Source organism: Carcharodon carcharias, chromosome 1, assembly GCF_017639515.1.
Source record: "Carcharodon carcharias isolate sCarCar2 chromosome 1, sCarCar2.pri, whole genome shotgun sequence".
Lineage (NCBI taxonomy): Eukaryota > Metazoa > Chordata > Chondrichthyes > Lamniformes > Lamnidae > Carcharodon > Carcharodon carcharias.
Window position 1 is genome coordinate 226,249,997 of NC_054467.1, and position 24,243 is coordinate 226,274,239.

Genomic DNA, 24,243 nt, shown 5'->3' on the forward strand with positions numbered 1-24,243 from the left:
GTTGCGAAGCACCTTGTCCACATATTTGCTTCAAAGATAGGAAACAGCATTAAGGGCAGCATCAGCTGGCACTCCCATGTGAGGAGCCCAGCTTCTGACCTTGAACTCAAAATCTAAATGGGCAAACTGACCAGTTCCTAGTCAAAATGCATTTCACAATAACATTTGCAGGGAGGGAAAAAAGGAAGAAATTAGGGCAGGAGGAGAGAACCAACCTGTGACACAAAGCATGTTTCTCATAATATAACATGTAATATCACAAAAGCCTGTTTATTTAGGAGTCTTCATCCCAGGCTATATTGTCTTTGTCAAGCCAAAAGCTTGATGGAAAGTAGAGAATGGAACATAGATGTGTGAACTTACATGTTATTTTTAGATAGGTGCTTTCAACCAGGGCTGAACATTTGGCTTGTTTTTCATTCTTTCGCGGGATGTGGGCATCGCTGGCTAAGCCAGCATTTTTATTGCCCATCATTAAGTGCCCATGAGAAGGTGGTGGTGAGCTGCATTCTTGAATCACTGCAGTCCATGTGGTGTAGGTACACCCATGGTGCTATTGGGGAGGGGGTTCCAGGATTTTGACCCAGTGACAGTGAAGGAACAGAGACATAGTTCCACATCATGATGGTGAGTGGCTTGGAGGGGATCTTCCAGGTGGTAGTGCTCCCATGCATCTGCTGCTTCTGTCCTTCTAGGTGGAAGAGGTCACAGGTTTAGAAGGTGCTGTTGAAGGAGCCTTGGTAAGTTGCTGCAGTGCATCTTGTAGATGGTACACACTGCTACTGCTGTGTGTCAGTGGTGGAGGGAGGGGAGTTCATGGCGGTGGATGGAGTGCCAATCAAGTGGGCTGCTTTGTCCTGAAAGGTGTTGAGCTTCTTGCATGTTCTTGGAGTTGAACTCATTCAGGCAAGTGGCAGTATTCCTTGTAGACAATGGACAGGCTTTGGTGAGTCAGCAGGTGAGTTACTCTCCACAGAATTTCCAGCCTCTGACCTACTCTTGTAGTCACAATATTTATATAGCTGGTCCAGTTAAGTTTCTAGACAATGGTAACCCGTAGGATGTTGATAGTGGGGGGGTTCAGTGATGATGATGCCATCATGGGTGATGGTTGGATTCTCTCTTATTGGAGATGGTCACTGGCCTGGCACTTGTGTGACGCGAATGTTACTGCCGCTAATTAGCCCAAGCCTTAATGTTGTCCAGGTTTTGCTGCATATGGGAACGGACTGCTTCAATATCTGAGGAGTCGCGAATGTTGCTAAATATTGTGCAATCATCCACGAACATCCCCACTTCTTACCTTATGACGGAGGGAAGGTCATTGATGAACCAGCTGAAGATGTTTGGGCCTAGGACACTACCCTTAGGAACTCCTGAAGTGGTGCACTGGGTCTGAGAGAATTGACCACCAACAACGACAGCCATCTTTGTTTGTGCTAGGTATGACTCCAAATAGTGGTAAGTTTTCCCAATTCCCATTGGCTCCAGTTTTGTTAGGTCTCCTTGATGTTGCCCTGATGTCAAGGGCAGTCACTTTCACCTCACCTCTGGAGTTCGGCTCTTTTGTCCATGTTTGAGCCAAGGCTGCAATGAAATCAGGAGCCAAGTGGCCGTGGCGGAACCCAAACCGAGCGTCAGTGAGCAGGTTATTGAGAAGTAAGTGCCGCTTGATAGCGGTGTCAATGACCTCTTCCATCATTTTGCTGATGATCGAGAGCAGACTGATGGGGCGGTAATTGGCTGGATTGGATCTGCCCTGCTTTTTGTGTACAGGACATACATGGGCAGTTTTCCACATCACCAGGTAGATCCAGTGTTGTTGCTGTACTGGAACAGCTTGTCTAAGAGCACAATTAGTTCTGGAGCACAAGTCTTCAGTACCAATGCCAGAATGTTGTCAGGGCTTATAGCCTTTACAGTATCCAGTGCCTTCTTGACATCACATAGAGTGAATCAATCTGACTGAAGGCTGGCATCTGTGATGCTGGGGACCTCAGGAGGAGGCCGAAATGGATCATCCACTCGGCACTTCTAGCTGATGATGGTTGCAAGTGCTTTAATCTTGTCTTTTGTGTAGATGTGCTGGACTCCCCCATCATTTAGGATGGGAATATTTGTACAGCCTCCTCCTCTAGTTAGTTGATTAATTGCCCACCACCATTCGTGACTGGATGTGGCAGGGCTACAGAGCTTAGATCTGGTCTGTTGACCTGGAATCGCTTAGTTGTCTTTTGAATACCGTTATCACTGTTTGGCATGCAAGTAGTCCTGTGTTGCAGATTCACCAGGTTGACACTTCATTTTTAGGTATGCCTACTGCTGCTCCTAGTATGCCCTCCTGCAGTCTCACTGAATCAGGGTTGATCCCCTGGCTTGATGGTAATGGTAGAGTGGGGGCTATGCTGGGACATAAGGTTTCAGATTGTGTTTGAGTACAATTCTGCTGCTGCTTATGATGTCATGGATGCCCAGTTTTCAGTTGCTAGATCCTTTCAAAATCTAACCCATTTAGTATGTTAGTGCCGCACAACATGAAGGAGGTATAGTCAATGTGAAGATGGGACTTCATCTCCACAAGGAGATTCTTGGTACAGCTAAATTTAACACCTCACAAAAATATTTTAGAAAATAAAATCTTATCAGTGTTAGTGGGAGGCAATTGTACAAAAAATTCAGTTGAGACAGAAGTCAGTGGTTTCTGAGCTCAAGAACGTGCATTTTAAGCACACAATTATACAGGGCAATTTTATTTTGAAGTTAGTCCTTTATCTTTCCCTTTTTCCATCAGGAAACTTTCATGCCCTCATCTTCTACAGTGAAGCGATGACCTAAAGATATTACTAGACCTGTCACACTATGAGGTGACCAAACTGATCAGGTTTGCCATCTCTCTACAATCTCTCAGCACCTCTCCAACCAGGAAAGCACAGCCAAAGTTGGAAAAGACACTGTATGGCAAGAGCAAAAATCCTCATCTTGCACAACACAAGCTGAACACTTTAGAACAAAATTCTGAACTGAATGGGAGAGGAGGAAAGAACTGGTATAAAGGCCTGCACCCAGCTGAAGTCAGTACACTTTGGCCAACATATGAAGGAGGAGGAATCAAGCCAAATGACAGGCAATCTAATAAAATGTGGGAAGAACACTTGGGCTGTACAGGTGGTCAAGATCAGAAAAACTGATCTGGAAATTGTCTAGCTATCACAAACACTAAGGAGGAAGTCAGTTGTTGAGTATAACTGGAGAAATGTTTTGAGGTGACAAAGATTATGTTTAGGTTCAAGATTTTTTTTTAAACAGATAGTTTAGTAGGTTCTAGTTCAGTTTTTAGGGGTATTCTTTAAAGTAAAGAGGCCAGGTTATTTTGGTAACAAAAACAGAATTACCTGGAAAAACTCAGCAGGTCTGGCAACATCAGCGGAGAAGAAAAGAGTTGGCGTTTCGAGTCCTCATGACCCTTCGACAGAACTTGCGTTCGAGTCCAAGAAAGAGTTCTTGGACTCGAACGCAAGTTCTGTCGAAGGGTCATGAGGACTCGAAACGTCAACTCTTTTCTTCTCCGTCGATGCTGCCAGACCTGCTGAGTTTTTCCAGGTAATTCTGTTTTTGTTTTGGATTTCCAGCATCCGCAGTTTTTTTGTTTTTAGGTTATTTTGGTGTGTTTTTAAAGAAGTTTCAGGTCCAGAGTCTCTGCGACTGAGGGAACTCCTCCACCTTCTGCTAATACCCATTTTTATTCATGGCTGCAGTAAAATTCATATACAAGTTCCACCACATCTAATCCACATCTGTCTTCTGTGCTGCTAGAATAATGTATACCTCACTGAAAATTAAAGTGATAACTTGCTTCATTTATTCTGCTATTGTTATTTTAAGCAGGGCTCTTCTTTTTCAACCTCTGATATTCACTTTGCAAAGGTCTTTCTCTTGACTGCCTCTAGTAATTGTATCCCATCAAGCATTACATAATCTTAGATTGGTCTACTCTGAAAGTACCTGTTGAAAATTATCCACATCTGGAACACCTTCAACCTGCCCTTCAATACTGAGTGCAAACTAATTTTTTTTCACTTTATATTTATGACAAATTAACACTACAAGTCAGAAATTTTTACGTTATATTTTATAGCCTACATCTCCAATTTTAGAATCAAGTACCTGAATCCTTCAAATCCACATCGCAGCAATCGGTCCTTAAGGCATACTAGTGTGAAATATGCTGGCATCATGCATTAATCTAAGTTTGATCCAAACTTACATCACATGCATGAACCAAATAATAGATACCAATCCCAAACTTTTTCATAAACAATTTGTGCACCAGATTTGAGATGCAGAGATTTAAAAACCTCAAAGTAAAAATTCTTCTCCTTCTCCCAAATAGAAAGATTTTAAAATGCATATTTCGTGGAAGAAATAAATTTGAAGAAAGTAGAACATGATAATAATTTCAAGAAACCACAGGAATACAACAATTATATACTTTTATTGGCCTGATAGCTCTGGTGCAGCCAGTTTAGAAATATTTTGATTCCTGCAGATACATGGATATGAGGCACAGCAACAACAGAAATATGGTGTTACATCCAAAAATGTGCGTGCAAAAAAGGGAGACGATTTAAGGAACTGTGCAAGTTAATGCTATGATTATTTTACACATGAAGGTAATTGTGTATGCGGAAAGCATTGGGAATGTTTTTTTTAAGCACATAAACTGTATTCATATGGAGAGGGGTTTTTACTGACCACTAAAAAAAACTGATCAATGGCAAAATAATAAAAGGGCTTGATGGTATTAACTGAATGAAATGCTAGCCAATCGCTGTTATTTCTTTCTCATAACTGGTGAATTGTCAGATCAAAAACTGTAAGCATTACAAAAGCAATCCTTCAATATGGACATTGTTGTGTATGAAGTTAGAAAGAGTACCAGCTGACGTCTAGACATCTACTCATCAATGACAAATGCCCTACAAGCTCTATATTAAATATTACAAATAGGTACACAGGAAGGCATTCAGAGCAGTATCATTTTGCCAATTAGATCATACATCAAATGCTTAAATTTCATTCCTTCAGTTAAGGTGATAAACTGAACCGAGATGGGAGTTCTGTTTTGTAAGTGACTCTCCGGTGTTTATTACTCTCAATTTAATTCATTCACTGCTAAATGCATTATGATACAATTTCATGGTTCTAGAAACATATTAATAGTGCAACTGCACACCAGTATTTCTTGAATTGTGTAAATGAAAGATGATTGCGAGACTGAAATTTGAATGACAAACTAGGAACGAGAATTTTTTTTCTACCATTAAAAATAATCTTGTCTGGCTGTTAAATGACCTTCACTACCTCTACTTTACCACCTTATACTACGAGAAATTTGAAAATTAGACAACAGTATGTTGGAGCAGCAATACATTGCACCATGTGAGCATTCGCCCTCTCACTCTCGATCAGGTGGAGTTGCCACATGGCCTTATGGCAAGTGGGGGTAGGAGAGAGGGAGACAAAGAAACAGATGAAGCCATGCAAGAAATACTGTCATATTTTCCAGTTAATCAATGAACAGTAGCAATGAGAGATAGCTTGAGAGAAGATCTCCCACCTGTGCATTTGGTGGTGCGTCTAGAGATGAAGGGTAATAGGGAATAGAAATACACAAACAGTTTTAAAAGTGCAGCCAACTTCTCACTTCCATTTACAAATTAGCTAACTTTATACCCATCTGATTTGCTGCATCACATACCCATTCACATCTAAATTGTTTAATGTACTTGTGCATGTATTCTTTCATTTTATGTACTAATTAAAATATTTGAAGGCTCATAGGCATACACACACAAAAACACAAGGGCTTTAAACAGTTGCACCATTCAATATTACTTGGTGGTCACGTGCTGTTGACAACGCTTAACACAGCCACTAATGATTGCTATGAACTAGAAGCCATCACATTTGTAAATTAGTGGTAGGATTAACCAATTGGAGAAATGTTCATTGCATTAATAAACAGATAAAGGAAAGCCTCCTATTTAAGTAAAATGGTTTTTGTGTAGTGTTGATACAATTGAGTGAACAACAATTAATTCCCACCCAGATTTTCTGTGCACTTTTGCTTCCATACTTGATTATAAAGATTTTTTTCCTTTATAGAATAAAGCATTTAAGCCAATCCTTAATTATATTACTATAATAATATAGCTAGCAGAAGGTTATTTGAGTTAACAGAATAAGAGAGAAGCATGTTGATGGCCCATTACATCAGTTCTTTCTCAAATGACCAACCACATTATATGACTGACTCAATCGAAAATACTCACAGTAAGCACATTCTAGAAATTATTTTTTGGGAAAGGCAGAGAGAAGGGTTACTAATCACTAAGTCAGAAGAATGGGTCTGATGAAACTATCAGATCCTAGTCACACCAGATCATATACTGTCCACATTTATCTGATGCACATTTTGCATTTTTGTTGATACTTCTGAATGATGCCAAAGGGATAGTTATCTAAAATCTATAAAGTGCTATCAGCTTTTCATGAATATACAGTTTAGGTCTAATAACCACAAAGGGGTTATTTCAAATGACATGGATACCATTTTTCTAATTATACTTTAATCTGCCTTACTTGTGTCTGCAATGTAGGTCAGAAGATACATTTTAGAAGATAGGATTGTTTGGAGTGAAGATGAGATTACAAACAGCAGGACTGTACTGATCGGCAAAGTACTAATAGAACAAAATCGAGTAATTAAATTTGAAACAACCTCATCAGCAAAGGCGAGAGTATGGGAATGGTACAGCATTGCAACAGACTACATTTGGTATTCACAGATGGTTTGCCAAAGACTACAAACACAAACATGCAATTTTATTCAACACAATTACTATGGGCTGAAAAACATGATCAGAATGAAAAAAATATTTTGTGCAATGTACCAAACAACAATGCCAACGGTAGTGAATGCATGCTTAGAATCAGCTTTTCTTTCCCCTTCTCATTTCATACAAATAAAGCAACTCCTGAGAAGATCCAGTATCAAGGATACTAGCAGCTTTGATACCTCGCATCAGTGGTCATTCTCCATTTGTGAGCCTTGGCAGTCATTAGCATGCTATTCAATCATAGCTGGATAGCACAGCAGCTTCTGAACCTATCCTCATTTAATGCTGGCCCACATGCACTTAGCAACAGGAGTCAACCTAGTGTTTAGTTTTTCCAAATAAAAAAAGGTGAAATAAATTTGATGACAAATATTAGGCATTTTCAATATGGAGATCCTTTAAATCAACAGAAAATATTTAACTATAAATAAAATTGGCCAGAAGTGTGGTAATGTGCAGTGCATCACAAAATACATCAACCTTGCATAAATAGGAAGAAAAATTTGGCCATCATGATCAAGCTGGTAAAAAAAAAATGCATATCTGATCCAAGCATAATTCTCATGTAGCATTCTCCTTGCATTCTTACTGCAACCCAAGTATCGGTCATGCAAAAAATCTCTAGTTATGCAATTATCAGACCAAACTGCTTGTTTGAGCTATTTAAGCTCTGAACTTGAGAAAAGTAAAGCAACGTTGTTGTGATGCAAACTAAGATTTTGTAGTCCAACAAATAATCATATCCAGTCTTGATGCAGAACTAAGCAAATTAACAAGGACCAAATGAGTTATACATTTTTTGCAGTCAATGTTTATACAAAGGCAATTAATACATAGAACAGACACTTAATGACATGCAACATCCATCAGTAGTACAGACATGCAAATATAAATACTTCAGCACCTACCCTTTAAAACATGTTTGGCAAATATTTCCAGTCTTCAGATTCAGATAGTATAGGCACATCTGGTTATTTCTGCAGCTGTGGTCCTGCATCTTCAGTGTTACCAAACAACACGTCGCTGAGCTTAAGAAAGGTACTGCTTTAGTGCAGATCACGATAAGGGAAAGGACCATGGTATTCTGAGACAGCATTAAAATGCTCTTATCTGGGGTTGGCAGGGTTGGGGAACAAAGCCTATTCACTTTAGGATTTTGTTTGTGGTGCAGCTCAGAGGCGCTTTTTTATTAAGCACATTGGCTAATTAACTTTTGACATTCATATACAACAACTTTGTTAAAGTCAAGAGCACTGTGCTTTTATTTAATATTTACAACTCTTTCACTTCACGGGAACCAAATTCCCTTCAAATGAAAACGTGGTGCCCAAAATGATCACCATTCTGTTTGCTCATGGGGGTATTTCAAAGATAAATTATGTTTTAAAAGATTTTGTAAGAATATAGCCTAATAATAGTGTGTACATTCAGCAATTTAGTGCCAAAACTTGTATAATACCACCATTTACATGGTCATCTAAAATATTACTTTTAGTGACCTATATACTGGTGATTTCACAGTAAGAAGCCAAGAGCCAACTGCAAGAACAGTATTGATAAATTGGTTTCATTGAGAAAATAAAAGTTAATTACTGGAAAAAAGGCAAGATGGCTGACTGATGCAATATCGAAATGAAACGCCAAAAAACCTCTTTCTACATGTTAAGAGTGCTTCAGTTCAAAGAACCCTCACAATTTTTATGAATGATTTGTGCCAGATGCAATAGCAGATGTTGTTTAAACAAAACACTGTTTCTTGAACATGTTTTGGCTGTTCTTTCTACAATGAATGGACAATTGTTTTTGGTTCTTGACTCTCATTTTTACTGTAATCTGTTCAGTCACAGCAATGGAAAGCCAGAGTTCACAGTTGTAAAATGTCAATGGTTCACATGCAGCATCTTCTGAAAGATGTCTCAATTCTATTCCTTACACATAACACATGGATATATCCCACTTGTGGGAGGTGATATAATATCTACACTGCAAAAATACTCTTTGCCTCTCTACATGACTACAATCAAGAAGCCTCCTGTGTAAAGATCAGTTTTCAGAATGGGAATTAAATCTGGTTAATCAAGATTAGTTCACTTCCAAACAAAATAATGCCAGAAAAATTTCAGCATGTTAAATAAAGGATAATTCTCTAACATCGATCAAAGACATTAAGATGACACAATGAAGGAAGTAGAGGGAATCATCTCAACTCAACAGAAGGCACTTGTTATAAAACTTGACACAGAGCTGGAGGCAATAGCCCAACTATCTTGATGGCTCACTGAGTTCACAGCTCTCGATGGAAAGAGCAATAAGAATTAAAAATGAGGGAATCAGCAACATAGTTGAACAGGGTCAGGTCCCACAGAAAATCTTCAGTTTCCACTGTACTGTTGATTGCATGGAGAGGGGGTGAAAAGTGGTGGAGAGTGGGGGAAAAGGCTGAAGCCAACAACCATAAAATTAAAATGGATCAAATAAAAATATAGGGCCTGAATTAGTAGTAAACATTGAGCAATTATAACCAAATCCTTACTGGCTCAACTACCATGGGCAAACAAATATATGTATTACTGCCTCTACCTGTAGCCACTGCTTTCTCCTTGAGAGTTGGTAGCAATCAGCCACTGGGGAGGGGTTGCTGAAAATACAAATAGTTTTAGAGAGCACTAAAGGTACTTTGGGACAGTTATCTCAGTTCTCTAGGCGGCTACCAAATGAATCAGATGAATGCCAACAGCATGGGGTTCAATCCCCGTTCCAGCTGAGGTAGACTTGAGACCTGCATCCTTGCCCTACCTGTAGTAAAAAAATCACAGCAATTAGCCATGGTTTGGCGAATAATCACCAAAGACCTGCCTTCAGGTACACAACTGAAGAAGAGGGTGAAGACAACTACATGAATAATTCCAACTCCACAATACACTTCACTTGGTGTATCTTCAGCCTTCAAGTCCAAAAGCTTCCATTTGCTGGAGACTGCCGGAGTCATTTACCGGACGGTTATTTGAAACCTCAGGGTCTTAGACGCTATCTGCAGAATCTTGCTGTTACTCTTATTCACCATTAGCAGAAACATTACCTCAGCTTTTGCAAAGGGATTGTCTTATTTTTTTAATGGATCCTGCTAGTTTGCTTTGATGGCATTAATTATACAGGAATTAGCTGTATTACTCAACATAAACTTCACCCCCTCCCGAAAAAAAACAATGAATAGAAGTTACAAACTTGTAAGTAATTTCCACTGCAATACTCGTGGTTAAAAACGAACAAAGGTTAAGGTGACAAGTGAGTTACATGAATACTCAAGTCTTGAAATGCATCTTACTTCCTGGTTCGGAACACACTAAATGCTATTGCACCAGGCACATTACAACATTGCACACTACACTCTGGAAACATCAGTACAAACAGAAGGTGAGGGAGCCAAAGGAGTTTTACTCTTTCAACAATTTATTTTCAATGAAGTTGCAGTATTTTACACTTCTGGATTTTACAGGGTTTTTGGCAATAAAGTACATGGCAAACAATACCGTTACGTAACATAGGTAAGGTGTTGCAACAGCAATTCCCTGGAAAGTAAAGGTGGACACAAACAACAATCCTGGACATCAATTACTGAAATCCACTACATTATCTGTGATTTTGCAAAGGCCCTGGCATCTCAAAACAGAGGAGCCTTCGTTTACAACAAAATGACGATGGGTTATAACTTGTTTACTCCATGTGACACGTTGCAAACCATTAAGGAAAGTGTCATCCTAAACTTTGTATGCTATAGGACTACACTTCCCACAATGCAAGTGATGGTGAAGCAAGAATATTAATCTAAACCAATTATTAAATTGGTCATTAAAATTATGTGGATAAAAATTTGAGTTTGTAACTTTTCTGCTACTTAAATATTACAGACCAGCAAGTATTCTAGTCATTTCAAAAAATAATCACCCTAGATCTGAATTAAGCCAGTGCTGCTCAAGTGAACTGCATTTTCATTTAAAAAAGGGACATCCTTCTTAACCTTAGAGAAGCAACCTGAGATTTAATATAGACCATAATTTAGGGTTAAGAAGGCAGCCATCTTTAAATTAAAATCAACTAAAATCTTATTTAAAAGGAGATACAGCTTGTATTTAGATGATAAATGTTTAAGGATGGCTACTGTAGGGTTTCACACAATAATAATCCATTACGGTTAAACTAAGTGATTAAAAAAACACTAACCTATAACTTGGGGAGCAGTTGCAATAAGTGTTGGCAGAAATTAAAACTGGAAGGGTTAGGGAGAAAAAAAATGTAAACTTTCTTAGAAGAGGCAGTGCCTTCAAACATTTTTGTTTAGAAAAGGCGAATCTCCAAACAGAATTTTCTTTGCTTTGACAACATATGTAACTGCACAATAATACATTTCAATGCATTTTTTAAAAAAACGCTGCAGAATTTTCTGCAAAGTGCAGATACGTAGGAGGTTAAAAGTGGCGGTTCAAGCACACAAGAGAAATTGAATCCTCCATTTTGTACATAGAGGCACAGGATATAAATCAGGTAATGCTGAAAATGCCAAATTAGATTACTAATAGAGAATTTTGTACAGTTTGAGGCACCTATTATAGGAAAGACGTTTAAGACAACAACCAGCAGGGTGGATTCATCAGGATGTTGCCATGGAGGAGAGAAGGAATTTGAGAAGTTAAGGCTTTTTTACCAGAGCTCATAAAGATGAGAGTTAATGGTTATAATAGCGATGTGTTGTTTTAAAGTGGTTTGAAAGACAGTAATAAAAAGGCATTAAGTCAAGATAATTAAAAGAATTAAAAGAGAACTTCCAACAAAAAAATTATACAGGAGAGTGATCAGAATGTGCAATTCTCTGCCATAAACAGTTGTTGATAGAGTCTAAATTTTACTATGAATGAATTAGATAGTTGTGTGAAGAATATCAAGTATGAGAAGCAAGCAGGAAGGTTGGATGAGACTAGGTGGCTCATGCGGAAACAAAAAAAACACACGCTTAATTGGCTGAATTTACATTCTATGACTATGTGAAACACTTTCCCACAAAAAATTGTGTTTCTTTGTAAATATACATTTTATTTGCATAAGTTTCTGAAAGTGATATCCTATTTCTCTACTTTGTGCTGCATGCCATTTGATAGCTAACAATTCACGCACATATAAGGCAATACTGCTAATTTCAAGATTCACCCCTACTTGCACCTCAGAGTTTCAGTGAGTAGTTAAGCCAAAAATAGTTGCGCTGTGGTAAAACTGGCCACCATACTCTAGTACTGAGGAATATTGGTCAGGATGCTGTTGTTGATTATTCAGAAACCGCTCGAGACTAAGAACATGTTGAATGGCCTAACACAAGATTCGGCATAGTGATTGGACAAAATAGTGAGGACACTTTCTCTTGATTCTACAGTCAGCAGTATTACAAATAGTGCCTTCAATTTATGACCTTTTAAAAAATGCTGAAAGCTGTAAAAATGACAATCAACTCTGAGACAGAACAATTGGTTGGTACATTGTCATGTCTCAATGTGGATCAAGTCTGTAAAAAACAGTTTTGTAATCTTTTACCACCTATTTATTCCACAGCAAGACTTATTTTAAAATAACAATTAGTTAAGATATTGATGTTCTCAACTTTATTCCTAGTTCTGAAGCAATCTTCCTCCATAAGTGTGTCCCAACAGGTTTTGGTGTAGAAATACAGCCATGATCTTACTGAGCTCTTGCTCCTACTTCTTATGTGATGTCTCATAAGATGCCAAAACTCTGAGCTTAAAGTCATAGCCACATCAAAATATAAGTGTATGAAAAGACAAGCCAGAAAAAACATTTTTTTTTAAATTACAAACGGAATTGAAAGCTTGCAGTGAAAACTGTTAAAATGCAAACAAAAAATGCACAAATTTAAATCAATCTCAAAATACAAATCACAGGTTCTGGTATTTGTGTCCACCTCTAGTACAGAGTTTATTGTTTTTAAAGCAGATTGCACTGTAAATGTTGTCCACAACTAGTGTCTATAGATGTGTAATAACTCACTGTTCCAGTGCAAGTAGCAGCTTCAGTAACAGAGTAAAGAGATGAAACCCCACCTCCATTGATCAACTTGAGTTGTTTTTTCAAAATCTGCTCAAGAATATCATCTTTGGAGTTACTTTACATTCATCATTATAGTGAGCCACAGATTTCAGAGACTGCTTTAATCGCTAGCACGCTGGTAAATCCACAAAACCAAATAAGAGGAAGTGTGGAATTCAAAACAATTCTTTGAGAAGGGGGTGGGCGGGGGGGGCAAAGAGAATGCATCTCAATCTAGACTGATGGGAGTTGGATTTCTCTTATATCACAAACCTTCATATGAGGTGGCACTTTTCAGGTTGCGTAATGTTACAACATATCGCACCATAACAAAAACAGAACAAATAAACAGGTGCTGTATTGTGACTTTCCAATTATACTTTGGCTGGTAGAAGGTAGGAGGGTATCTAATGCTGCCCAGTAATTTCTTTCCCCACTCTGGAGAGAGACATCCCTTCCTTACCTGAAATAACAGCTAATAAATTCTGGGTCCTATCTTAAGCATTGGGAAGTGCTTGGACTCAAACTAACGGGGACAGGGCTGTAAACAACCAACCATGACCACTCATGACATTGTTACAATTTTAAAAAATAAACCTTGCACTATAAAAATCATTATAGAATTGCTTTTCTCTTCCATTTGCCCCCAAACCCCCACAGAAAACAAAGTCCAGCAGCTATCTGTCTGTTTGCATTAATCTGTCTACTTGGATAGCTGGCAACAAAATAAAACAATAATGAAAACTATGTCCAAACTACAAAGAATGATTGGAGTCATCAGCACACTGCTTTTGGCACATTAAGTAGCCAGCTAGCCACAACTAAGGCATGACTACTCTGGGGACCTAGGAAAACAATTAAAAACCAGCAACAATGAAAAGGCCATGGAATCAAATTTAGTTAAACTTCAATTCAGGCAGGCCACCAAGAGATATGTTCCAGATCACTTTTAACAGCAGCCAAATGAGGGATAAAGAACAATGGTTAAGGAGTACACGCCACATATATAAAAAATTAGTGACAGGTTTCTTCCAAAAAAGGTACAAATTCAAATTGTTCCAGAATGAAACATCAGAACATCAGAAAAATTGCCTGCCTGTGAAATAATTTTACATGGCTGTTTAGTTGAAAATTATTGATTCCATAAAAAAGTTCCAATTCCCTAAAAATTAATATATCAACAAAAAGATGTTGCAATACTTCATGTCATGTGTATATTTCCACATTTTTTTGTGGGAGCAGAAAGGCTGTTAGAGAAATTTCTTATAAACTCTTTAACACAAGTTAAGCTTAACTTTCTCTAATACTGTATGAAGTCAAAACTACAGAAGGATTTCTGGTGATGGAAAAGACCATTGGTTGCAGTCACATAAATGTTGGAGAAACACAGAGGATGGCATACAAAGCATTTTGGTTAAAAAGCAGTTTGAAAAGTCACCAAACTCTCAGTGATTTGACAGCAAAGACCAAAGGACCGTAAAAAAGCTCCATGCCATGAAGTTATCCCTGTGAACTTTAGGAATGACAGATATCCAGTATAATGGAACACAGGCAGGGAAACTTAGAAAGCTGAGTAACAGCATAAAATGAAATTCAGAAAATTAGGAGGACACAACTCAGTTTTCAAAAGGCCACCCACCCCTTCCCCCCTGAATTTTTTGGATTTACAGATTCTTTCAACTAGCCACCTGAACTCACTCATGAAACATTTCCTACTTCTAATGGAAAGGTATGCAATATTCATTCTTCATCACAATAACAGACAATGTCCTTTCCTTCATCTTTTCTCAATACTGGCGCAAAAAGCTAACACCGTGGTCAAGGCTGTTATTCAGGGCTATAGTGCTTCCCAGAAATCCATCTACATTGATGTTTCTGCATTAATGTATGTTAAATATTATGTATAGCCTTTTTCAGCTGTACTACTTTTTAAAAAGAAATTTTAAATCGAAGAATTGCCCAAAGTGGGGTGTTTTTTGTAGTGTGAACTTTGGCACATGCAATGGATAAACTAAAGCAGCTAGACATGTAATCATTTTGTATAAACCACAGAAATACTGAACTTCAAGTTACCTCAGTGAGCGTATTTGAAAATTTGAATTTGAACATGCCTTGTGTTGCTTTTTTAAAAAAACTCTCATTTTTGGAAGCTCCATGCTTTAATTGAGATACTAAATGTAACTAAGCCTAAACTTCAGTTATCTAGATTGCAATTGTTTAACAGAATGGCACACATTCACGAACGGCTTATTGACATAAGGGTAAAACTCACATACATACATTTCATTATGCCCCTGACACTAGCATAATCTAAAACTGTGAACCTACTATATTAATATGGTCATTTCACTGGGAGACTGGTGATCTAAAATATTTTTGCTTTGAGAAATTTTATCCCTCACCCCATAATCAATTTGCATTTCTTTCCAAATTGCTTCCCTCTGCTCCTGAAAGTACTAATTCATGCTAGGATAGATGTCCTCAGACAGCCCTCATGAACTTCAGTCAATTGGGCATTCTTTATATGCAATACTTAAAGGTGAACTTGGCAAGCTTGGAAAACATTACAGCTAAGCCAAATCTGCCCACAGCCAACATTTAAATGTGCATTCCAAAAGGAGTCAACAGACAGCAATCACAAGAGCCCTAGCTGATCATTTCCCCAACACAAAAACAGAATTACCTGGAAAAACTCAGCAGGTCTGGCAGCATCGGCGGAGAAGAAAAGAGTTGACATTTCGAGTCCTCATGACCCTTCGACAGATCATTTCCCCGTTCTATAGCCTAGGGGCAATGTGATACCAATTGCAAAACCTGTTATTGCCCGAGCTAAGGTCACAAGATAAGTACAGATGATAAAGGCCATTTGGTTGATCTTAGCCTATTCATCTAGAAAACCCTCCCAGCCACAGCTTCCAATTGTCACTTTAGTAGAACTTATCTCAGGAAAGACCACGGATCAAAAGTTAAGATAAAGTCAGCACCATCATAAGCATTTAACTCATCATTTAGATGTTCAGGACCATTTTTACATGAAATTTGATCTATATGCTAAGTAAGAACTCCTGGATATTCTATATCATAACATGTATATTTCGGTCAAGCAAGCATTGATTTTGCGGTGTCAGTAAAATACATCTCAAATTTATAATCTGTATCTTCCAATTATCTTTTATAACCTCATTGCACAATCCAAGTATTTGGAAACCTGTGGCTCAGTCTGCAAAGGGTATCAGTAATCAAAAGCTTTATTTATTTCTCCACTCTTTAATGACATTTGGGTGTTATATTTATTCAAGTTTGAAGCAAATAACCTACTGTACCGGGATCAGTTCTATTGCTGCTATTAGATGTTCTAAAATTGAAGCTTAATGTAAATTTTTGGCCAACTTAAAACACATTTCTGACATTCTAATGAGAGGTTATCGACTTGAAATGTTAACCGTTTCTCACTTCATTGATGCTGCCTCACTGCCGAGTCCTGACTGCCAGGATTTTCAGTTTTTTATTTCCAACATCCCCAGTATTTTCCTTCTTTAAAATGCATTTCAATTGGGGTGAAAGCATGTCAAATTTCCTGGCTGTTTGATTATTCTATATATATATATTGCAATGAACATGAGACCTCAACACTGAGAAACCATTTAACCAATATTTTCAGGGCACAGTGGAGGCGGGGAGGGTGGGGGATTGCTGACGAGTGGGGGTGACGGGAGGTAGCTAAATATGGACTGCACTTGCAGACTGCAGAGACAATTCAAAGCTCGATTTATTCAGATCAGTTGGCTGAGAGGGGTTAATCTATGATGTCTCCCAAATCCAATACAGGTTAGGAAAAGAATATTTACAGGCAAATGATATAATTGTCCAAGTAAAGTGCCAGCTCAACACCAACAGGACACTTTGATTGTTTTAAGATGCACCAACATATTGTGGACATTGACTGGGTCAATGTATTCTAAACCTGAGTGAACAAGTGTTAGGTTTCTACAACTATATGCAAATTAGTATCATGGCATTAGGCAAAACACAATTTGGCATAACTTTTATCACTGGCTTAATGGACTTGAAATTCATCATTTCTGCTGCTGCAACCCATAAAGGTTAGTCCCAGATCCTGAACTGATCAATTTTCAATTCCTGTTGGTTACTGTGAGGCCATGCAATCAGTGCCCCACCCCAAACAAGGAATTACAGTAATGTGCAGTGACTTTGATGGAAACACAGTCTAGCTGGAAAAAAAAGCACACAGTACCACTGGTACTAAGTGATGGGAGCTTCAGAGGCTTTGTCTATCCATTATCCGTACTGAAAATAGTAAAAAGGAGGAAACTGCAACCTCATTTTAAACATGCTTCAAAATATACCTCTACTTTCTGTTCTTACTAGTAGCATCAGGCATGAAGCAGGTTTCTATAGCATCAATTTTAAAAAACAAGGACAATAGTGAGGTTTTTTGGAGTACAAGGACCGGAGAGGGGGCAGAAAAAAAATAGAAGTTTAAAGGGAAAAGAGGAGGCAGGTAAGAAATGCATTGGATGAAGAAGAGATAAAGAAGAAAGGGAGTCATTTTGTAAAATGCAAAGCTGAGGCATCATCAACTTCGTCTTTTGGCAAGCATTTCCCCATCTCACATTATCTAGGCAAAGTATGATGGCGGTTACTGGGCTTTTGTTGGTCACTTCATGCAAATTGGGACGGTCTCAGATGTGCAAAATCAGAACCTTGTGGGTGCACCAACCTGAAATGTAATTTTGTATTTTATTAACCTAATAAGTAACTTGAAATTGTAAAAGTAGTTTTCATTTAACTGTTACTGTAACTTGGACAATTTAAAAATTATAATTTTGATTAATTGCACAGTTACATTTAGCAAAGTCTTTATGCCTTACAATGTGACCAAAGGTAAAATCAGAGGTAGGTTGTTATAGTTATCATGGTGACTTGTGGCTTTAAAATTCTGTATTTCAAGCAGTCATTCTAAGATTAACAACCTGGCCACTGAAGTTTCTGCATTGTGTACAAAAACTGCATTGCTGCCCATGTATGATGTTTAGAAATCTAAGTAGTTAAAAGATCTCCCCTCAAAAACTCTAGTTTTTCTGGGAGTTTAATTGAAATATTTCAATTTCTAACTGTTTAAAGATTTGAATGATTGAGATCCTGACCAGAGGAGTTTCCATTCTCCTGAAACCCAGTTGACGGGTTGTTGTTGAAAGCCATTTGATATGCTGGCGGATTATCAGCATTTGGATCGTTGTTCACATAAGGGTTATATGATTGTTGTGGATTTGAATGGTTACTGGGCAGATGCATAAATGTGCTGGGTTGATTAGGAGCCGGCATTGAAGAGACCCTTGTTGGCATTTTGAGTTCCTGTCGATTCGGTTGCTGTTTTGTGTCCTCATCAGTGTCCAAGCGGGTCAGTTTTTCCATCCACATCCGGAATCTCTCCTCTGTCTGCCGTTGCATCTCCGCAAAACAGTTCATTGCTTCCTCCAGGACATTGCCGATACAGTTCCGCTCCCATGAGATCCCACTGTCCAGTAGTCCAGCCATTTGGGCAGCAGTGCCTGCAGTCCCCTCTGCGCGATTGTTGGCAGCTTGAAAGACATTGAGGCCATTTGATAAGAGCGATTACAACACACCCATTTTACCTTTTAAAGAGACAGGATCCCTTTCAGTCAGCCTTATCAAAAAGCAATTCTACACAACAGCTGTTTTTAAATAACTTTACATTCACTTTCTTCTGTGAACATTTCATTGATATAGCCCAATCTACTGACAATAAAATATTACTGATATATCAGATGCAATACCTGTTAAGAATAATTTGCGATGATCAACCGATTTTGAAAATAATTATGAAAAGCAAAACCACTTTTTCCATTTGAGGAAGGCTTCTTGTCCCTAATAGAGAAAACCTACCAACTACAGCAGGATTCCTTTCAGTCCTCAAAATACAATAATTTTTATGTATGTATTTAATAAAAATAACATCAGATTGAGAAAGGAAAATACAAATTTAATCAATTTAGCCTCTTGTGAATTACCAAAAGGAATACTGCGTTCTTTTTAAAGAAAAGCTGAGGTTTGATTCAACTGGAAGGGGAAAAAAAGTTTTAACTTTTTGCTGAATTTTGCCTCTAGTCAATGTTAGTAGCCAGTTTCATCAGTAATGAGAAAAATCTATATTGCTAAAATGCACATTTACAAAGTGGAATTTATAGATGCAGCACAATCAGACAAGATAAAAAAAGATAAACTACTCGTGCACGGAATCTTATTTTTAGTACTGACTGTGGAAAAAGCAAGTCAAAAATTTAAAAATAACAAGGAACTTTCTAAAGATTTTATTATATTAATCGATATGGCAGAAATCTAAGAGATAAAATGACCAAGCTATGGCTGCAGTGTAAGTTCAGCTTCAGGTTTCCTGTAGCTCAACAGCAAATGACAAACTTCCACCGTCATTGTATAAGCATACAAGTTTAAGGAACTACACTGGGACAGTAAACAAATATCTGCTATGATTTTAAAGATGTGAAAGGTGTAAGCAGTTTTAGAAACAAGGTCAAGATTCTGCCTCAAAAATAAAACAGAACTGAGATCAGAGACTTAAGTTATCTTGGCACCGTGGGAAGTACCACAAAAGACAACACCTTCTGCCATTGCTGGTTAGGCTAGGAGTGCTTCCACAATGATTGCATCACTGTCAGCATCCAAAGCTATATAGCAGGAAATTGCCTGTGCCTGGTTAGAATATTACACTCCTATTTCTAGCATCAACTCTGTCTGCAACAAATAATGCTTCCCACCTCACAGTTAAAGATCAAGTAAAAAAAACAAGTCTTTTTTTCCACAATTCTATATGTATACATTCATTCTTTTGGCACTATGTTGAGTTATTAAAATCTGCATAAACTTTATTCTCATGGTGATTAGTGAAATATTAACATGGAGCTTAAGTCCCTTTCAACTCTCATTTATTACAACATGCTAGATGTAAAAAAAGTTCCTCAATTTGTTTCTAAGTTTATTTGTCATAAACTTGCCATGATGGGGTCTTATTGCTTTAGTCAAAGCACCCTCTGGAGGGCAGCCCTTCAGTTACATCTAATTTCCTTCACAAAATAAGGTTGCTTATGTAAAACAACCAAAATGTGCCCTTTCATTCACATTCTCACCATGGCATGGCAGTCCACCAAGCAGCATAAATTAAGAAGCAATGAATCAATTTAAAATGACAAATATACAATGAATGATAACCTCAAAGGTTCGGCTCTTTTGCTAATGTACCCAGTACAATTGAAATCCAAGAAGATCAATGGAATTCAAAGAGGATAGTTCAAATCCATGCCCTGATTCAGCAACTGATGGTTAACTTTGCATTTGAACTTCTACATATGAAAGTACAGTCCCAGGGGGGAAGGCGTAGTGGTACTGTTGCTGGACTAGTAATCTAGAGACCAAGGAGAGACCCGCAGCGAGGATGTAAGTTCTCTACAATACTGTGACTGAAAAAGCACCCGAAAATCTGACAACATTTTAGCCAAACATTCACCCCTATGCTAAGAACACAAGAGATGCCATATCTGCATTTTAACATGCTGTACAATCCAAAAATTCTGCAGAAGTCTCAGCAAAAGGCATGCAATTTCTGTCTGTGGAACTCCCTTCAAAGTGTCGTCACTTTTTTTTTTACTCGTTCATGGGATGTGGACATGTGGACGTCGCTGGCTAGGCAGCATTTATTGCCCATACCAAATTGTCCTTGTTCTGAGGGCCACAGTGCTGTGGGTCTGGAGTCATATGTAGGTAAGGATGGCAGATTTCCTTCTCTAAAGGATATTAGTGATCCAGATGGGTTTTTATGTCAATCAACAATGCTTTCATGGTCATCATTAGACTTTTAATTCCAGATTTTTATTGAACTCAAATTTCCCACCTTCTGCCATGATGGGATTTGAACCCGGGTTCCCAGAGTCCCCAAGTCTCTGGATTACTAGTCCAGGAACAATACCACTGCGCCATTGCCACGCCCTGTACTTTCCCCCTGGGACTGTACTTTCATATGTAGAAGTTCAAATGCAAAGTTAACCATCAGTTGCTGAATCAGGGCAGTCAGAGCATGCATTAGGTTACAAATATTCCATGATTTACAAAGAGCTCCAAGTTCTTCAATGTTCCTAGCAATCATCAGGGTCAATTTTTGCCCTCTTTACAATTTCCTTCACCCTTCATACCATCTAATATACAAAAAAAGCAGAAAAAAGAATCTTTGCTTTGTAAATTAAAGCTTTCACTTCTGTGAATGCCCACTAGTTGTGGCTTCAACAGGAAAATCAGGGGTTTAACATTCAATTAATTTTTTTTGCAAATATTTCAGAATGGGATTCAATCAAAAAATGGTCACTTTAATCTCCACTTAATAAACTTTCTCAATATTTTCCAAAAAATGCACTCCCTCGCTGTCTCGTTTGCTAAATGTAATGCGCAACTAAGCAGATAAAATGCCAGGTTTTGTTTCTAGTCTATTTTGTGTCATTAAAAAAATCAGGGACCAATGGACCATCAGTTTACATAACTGCATACAAGTGAAATTTTCAAACCATTATCACTTTTGTCCCTGCACAAATGCAAGGCAGACAAATTTACAGAGAAAACCAATTTAGTTTTCCAAAATTTAATGTATCAAGTTTACTGTTAAATTATCATGGAATCGGTCCTTGGTCCAACTAGTAATGATGCCCAATCAATCCAAAGGGGAGCTGTGGAGAGATGGGTATCTTGACCAGTCTGTCATCACAGATGGTTAATCTGGAAAGCACTCAAATATCCAATGTTGTCTGCTTTTCTGGTCCACATGGAAAAGGTCATGCTTTGAAGATATGCCAATAAATATCTGATTAGTACTCTGCTAGAACATATTTTTGAAATGGATGCTTAGTAAGAGCCTTCCAGAATGCACAACTTAAAATGGAAAGGCAAAGCAATACTGAAATCTCAACTGCACTGAAAAGGTGAGGCAACCACTGGCTGACTTGGAATTTTAGCACAACAGATCCAAGCTGAATCTACAGATCTGAGAAATAGAATAAACCACAATTTCTTTAAATAATCAACAACTGGCATGTGTACAAGCCTACAAAAATCTCCTGCTCTTTTTTAAAGAAAAAAGTGACAACTACAACCTCAGCAATTTTACCAATATCAAACTCAAGCATCAACTCAAAGACTAAAAACATGGTGGCTTATGGTGGACATATTGATTCAAAGGCATTTTAGCCATTAACAAAATATCTGCTACCAAGACAGGAAAACAGCACACCTATATTTAGCAGATGTTGTGCAATATCTCAGGTTTAAACAACTGTATTAGTTACATTTATTGGGTTTTGATGATGCCGGCTATTAAATTCAATCTGAATTCCCAGAGCTTCTGGGGGTTTTATAGGATATTACAGTACTATTGAGCTTCAGGAACAGTATGACTTGACCACTTTGCAGTATTCTCACCTGCCATCCAGAAGAGTGAGTTCAAGCTCACTCAGGAATTGAGCACCAATGTTGCCATGCAGTAATGACACCGAACTGCAATGTCAAAGGTGTTGACCTTTGGATAAGTTTCATGTTTGTTATGGTGGACACAAATCCCATGACATCATCCAAAGAAAAATGGAGAATTCTCCCAGTGTCCTGCTCTACATTTCTCTCTCAACCAACACTACAAAAGACAGATCATTTATCTCATTTGCTGTTTGTGGAGTCTTGCTCTACATAAAATGGCAGCCATATTTGTTCAATCCCAGCTCTTACTGTTCAAAAAGTTTGATTTAATGGAAAATGCTTCAAGAGGTTTGGAAGACACAAGTAAAATACTTGCCAAGGCTCACTTTTCTTTTTTCGAATCTCCTGAGTGCTGAGATACTGATCTCAGTTGTGGTGCCATGGGGAGACCTATGCCTAGATCAGGCACTTACCGAGAGTCATTCCAGAGTACTTGCATCAACCATCAGCCCATTTCAGAGCAGGCGGAAACCTAGAAGCAGCTCGCATACCATTTCTAACCAAAAATACTCCATAGGGTATAAAGACTAAGGGGCACCGGAGACAAAAATTATTTTAATTCTACAGCACTCAAATGCCTTGGATGTGTAATAACTTCCACTGACTCAAAATTGAGGGGGACCAAAGCCATTCTTTGGTCCCACCAGAAACCCATACTCTCTCACAGTTACTTTGATTTTTCTCCACAGCTGAACCAGACTGTTCTTGAGCTTGGCTTCCTGCCCAACACTGTGCTTAAACCTCACACCTTATGCATTGTCAAGCCCACTTACTTCCAACTCTGCCATGGCTAACACCCTTGTCACCTCCAGGCTTGACTTTTCACTTTGCTAGCCTTTCATACTACAACCTACATAAACTGCAAATTGATCTAAGCGCTGGCACATATGTCTAACCCATGTTAGATCCTGATCACCCATGATCCAAATCCTACATTTGTGATCCCCAAAGTGCAAAATGATAAAACTATAGATTCATCCTGGACCTTTCCTCACCTTGGCCCTGCAATTTCTTTCAGCTCTATTTCCCAAACAATGCATTCCTCTATTTACTGTCTTCTATGCATCTTTCCCTTAGTTCACCCCATCCAGTGGTGGCAGAGCTTTCAGCTACTGCTTTTTAGAGATCCCTCACTAAACCTATTGGTGCTTTTCCCTTTCAAAATCTCAAAATTCCACTCCATAGACATCAAATGCTCATGTTTGGAGTAAACAGTATGTTTTTAAACTTGTGCCCACTCTACTGCTAAAGTGCCTTGACAAATGCAATTTTAGCTCTTAAATAACTTCTCATGGAGCTCATAATTTGCCAGGGGTGTCATGCATTCACAGAAACTTGACAGAGTTAGGGCCAGAAACATGATTTGAAGAGGCACGATGCAGGGGTGTATACTGGGTGAATAGTTTAACACAAGTCAACTAAAGCAAGTTTTTGTCAATTTTCATATGTCAACGCACTGGACAAAAATTCTATTTTTAGGTTTAAGTATAGCAGGTTGTGATTTTAGTGATCATCTACCATGTAATTTCCTAGAAAGTTATTCTACTGGGGCTGCATAGCTTCTTCCGTGTTAAACAGGTCCACAATGTATAAGAATCCCATCCCGCTTCCCAACAAAAATGCATCATCTTTAGTTCAGTTCATGAAATGCAGCAAATATATAGATGAAAATTAATACTGGGGA

The 24,243-nt window shown here is 38.2% G+C and overlaps 1 protein-coding gene across 6 annotated transcripts in view; it reads right to left on the bottom strand.

Moving 5' to 3' along the window:
• Nucleotides 1–24,243, bottom strand: part of c1h18orf25 (chromosome 1 C18orf25 homolog) — a 78,687-nt gene that overhangs the window by 14,640 nt on the left and 39,804 nt on the right. Inside the window, exon 3 of one of the 6 annotated variants that reach the window (XM_041194872.1) lies at nt 10,332–18,592. The exons of the other annotated variants lie outside the window; for them this stretch is intronic. Coding sequence (XP_041050806.1) covers nt 18,129–18,592 — 464 coding nt within the window. The 3' untranslated portion in view covers nt 10,332–18,128. Of the gene's footprint in view, nt 1–10,331; nt 18,593–24,243 lie in introns of those variants that run through there. 6 annotated transcript variants of the gene reach the window in all.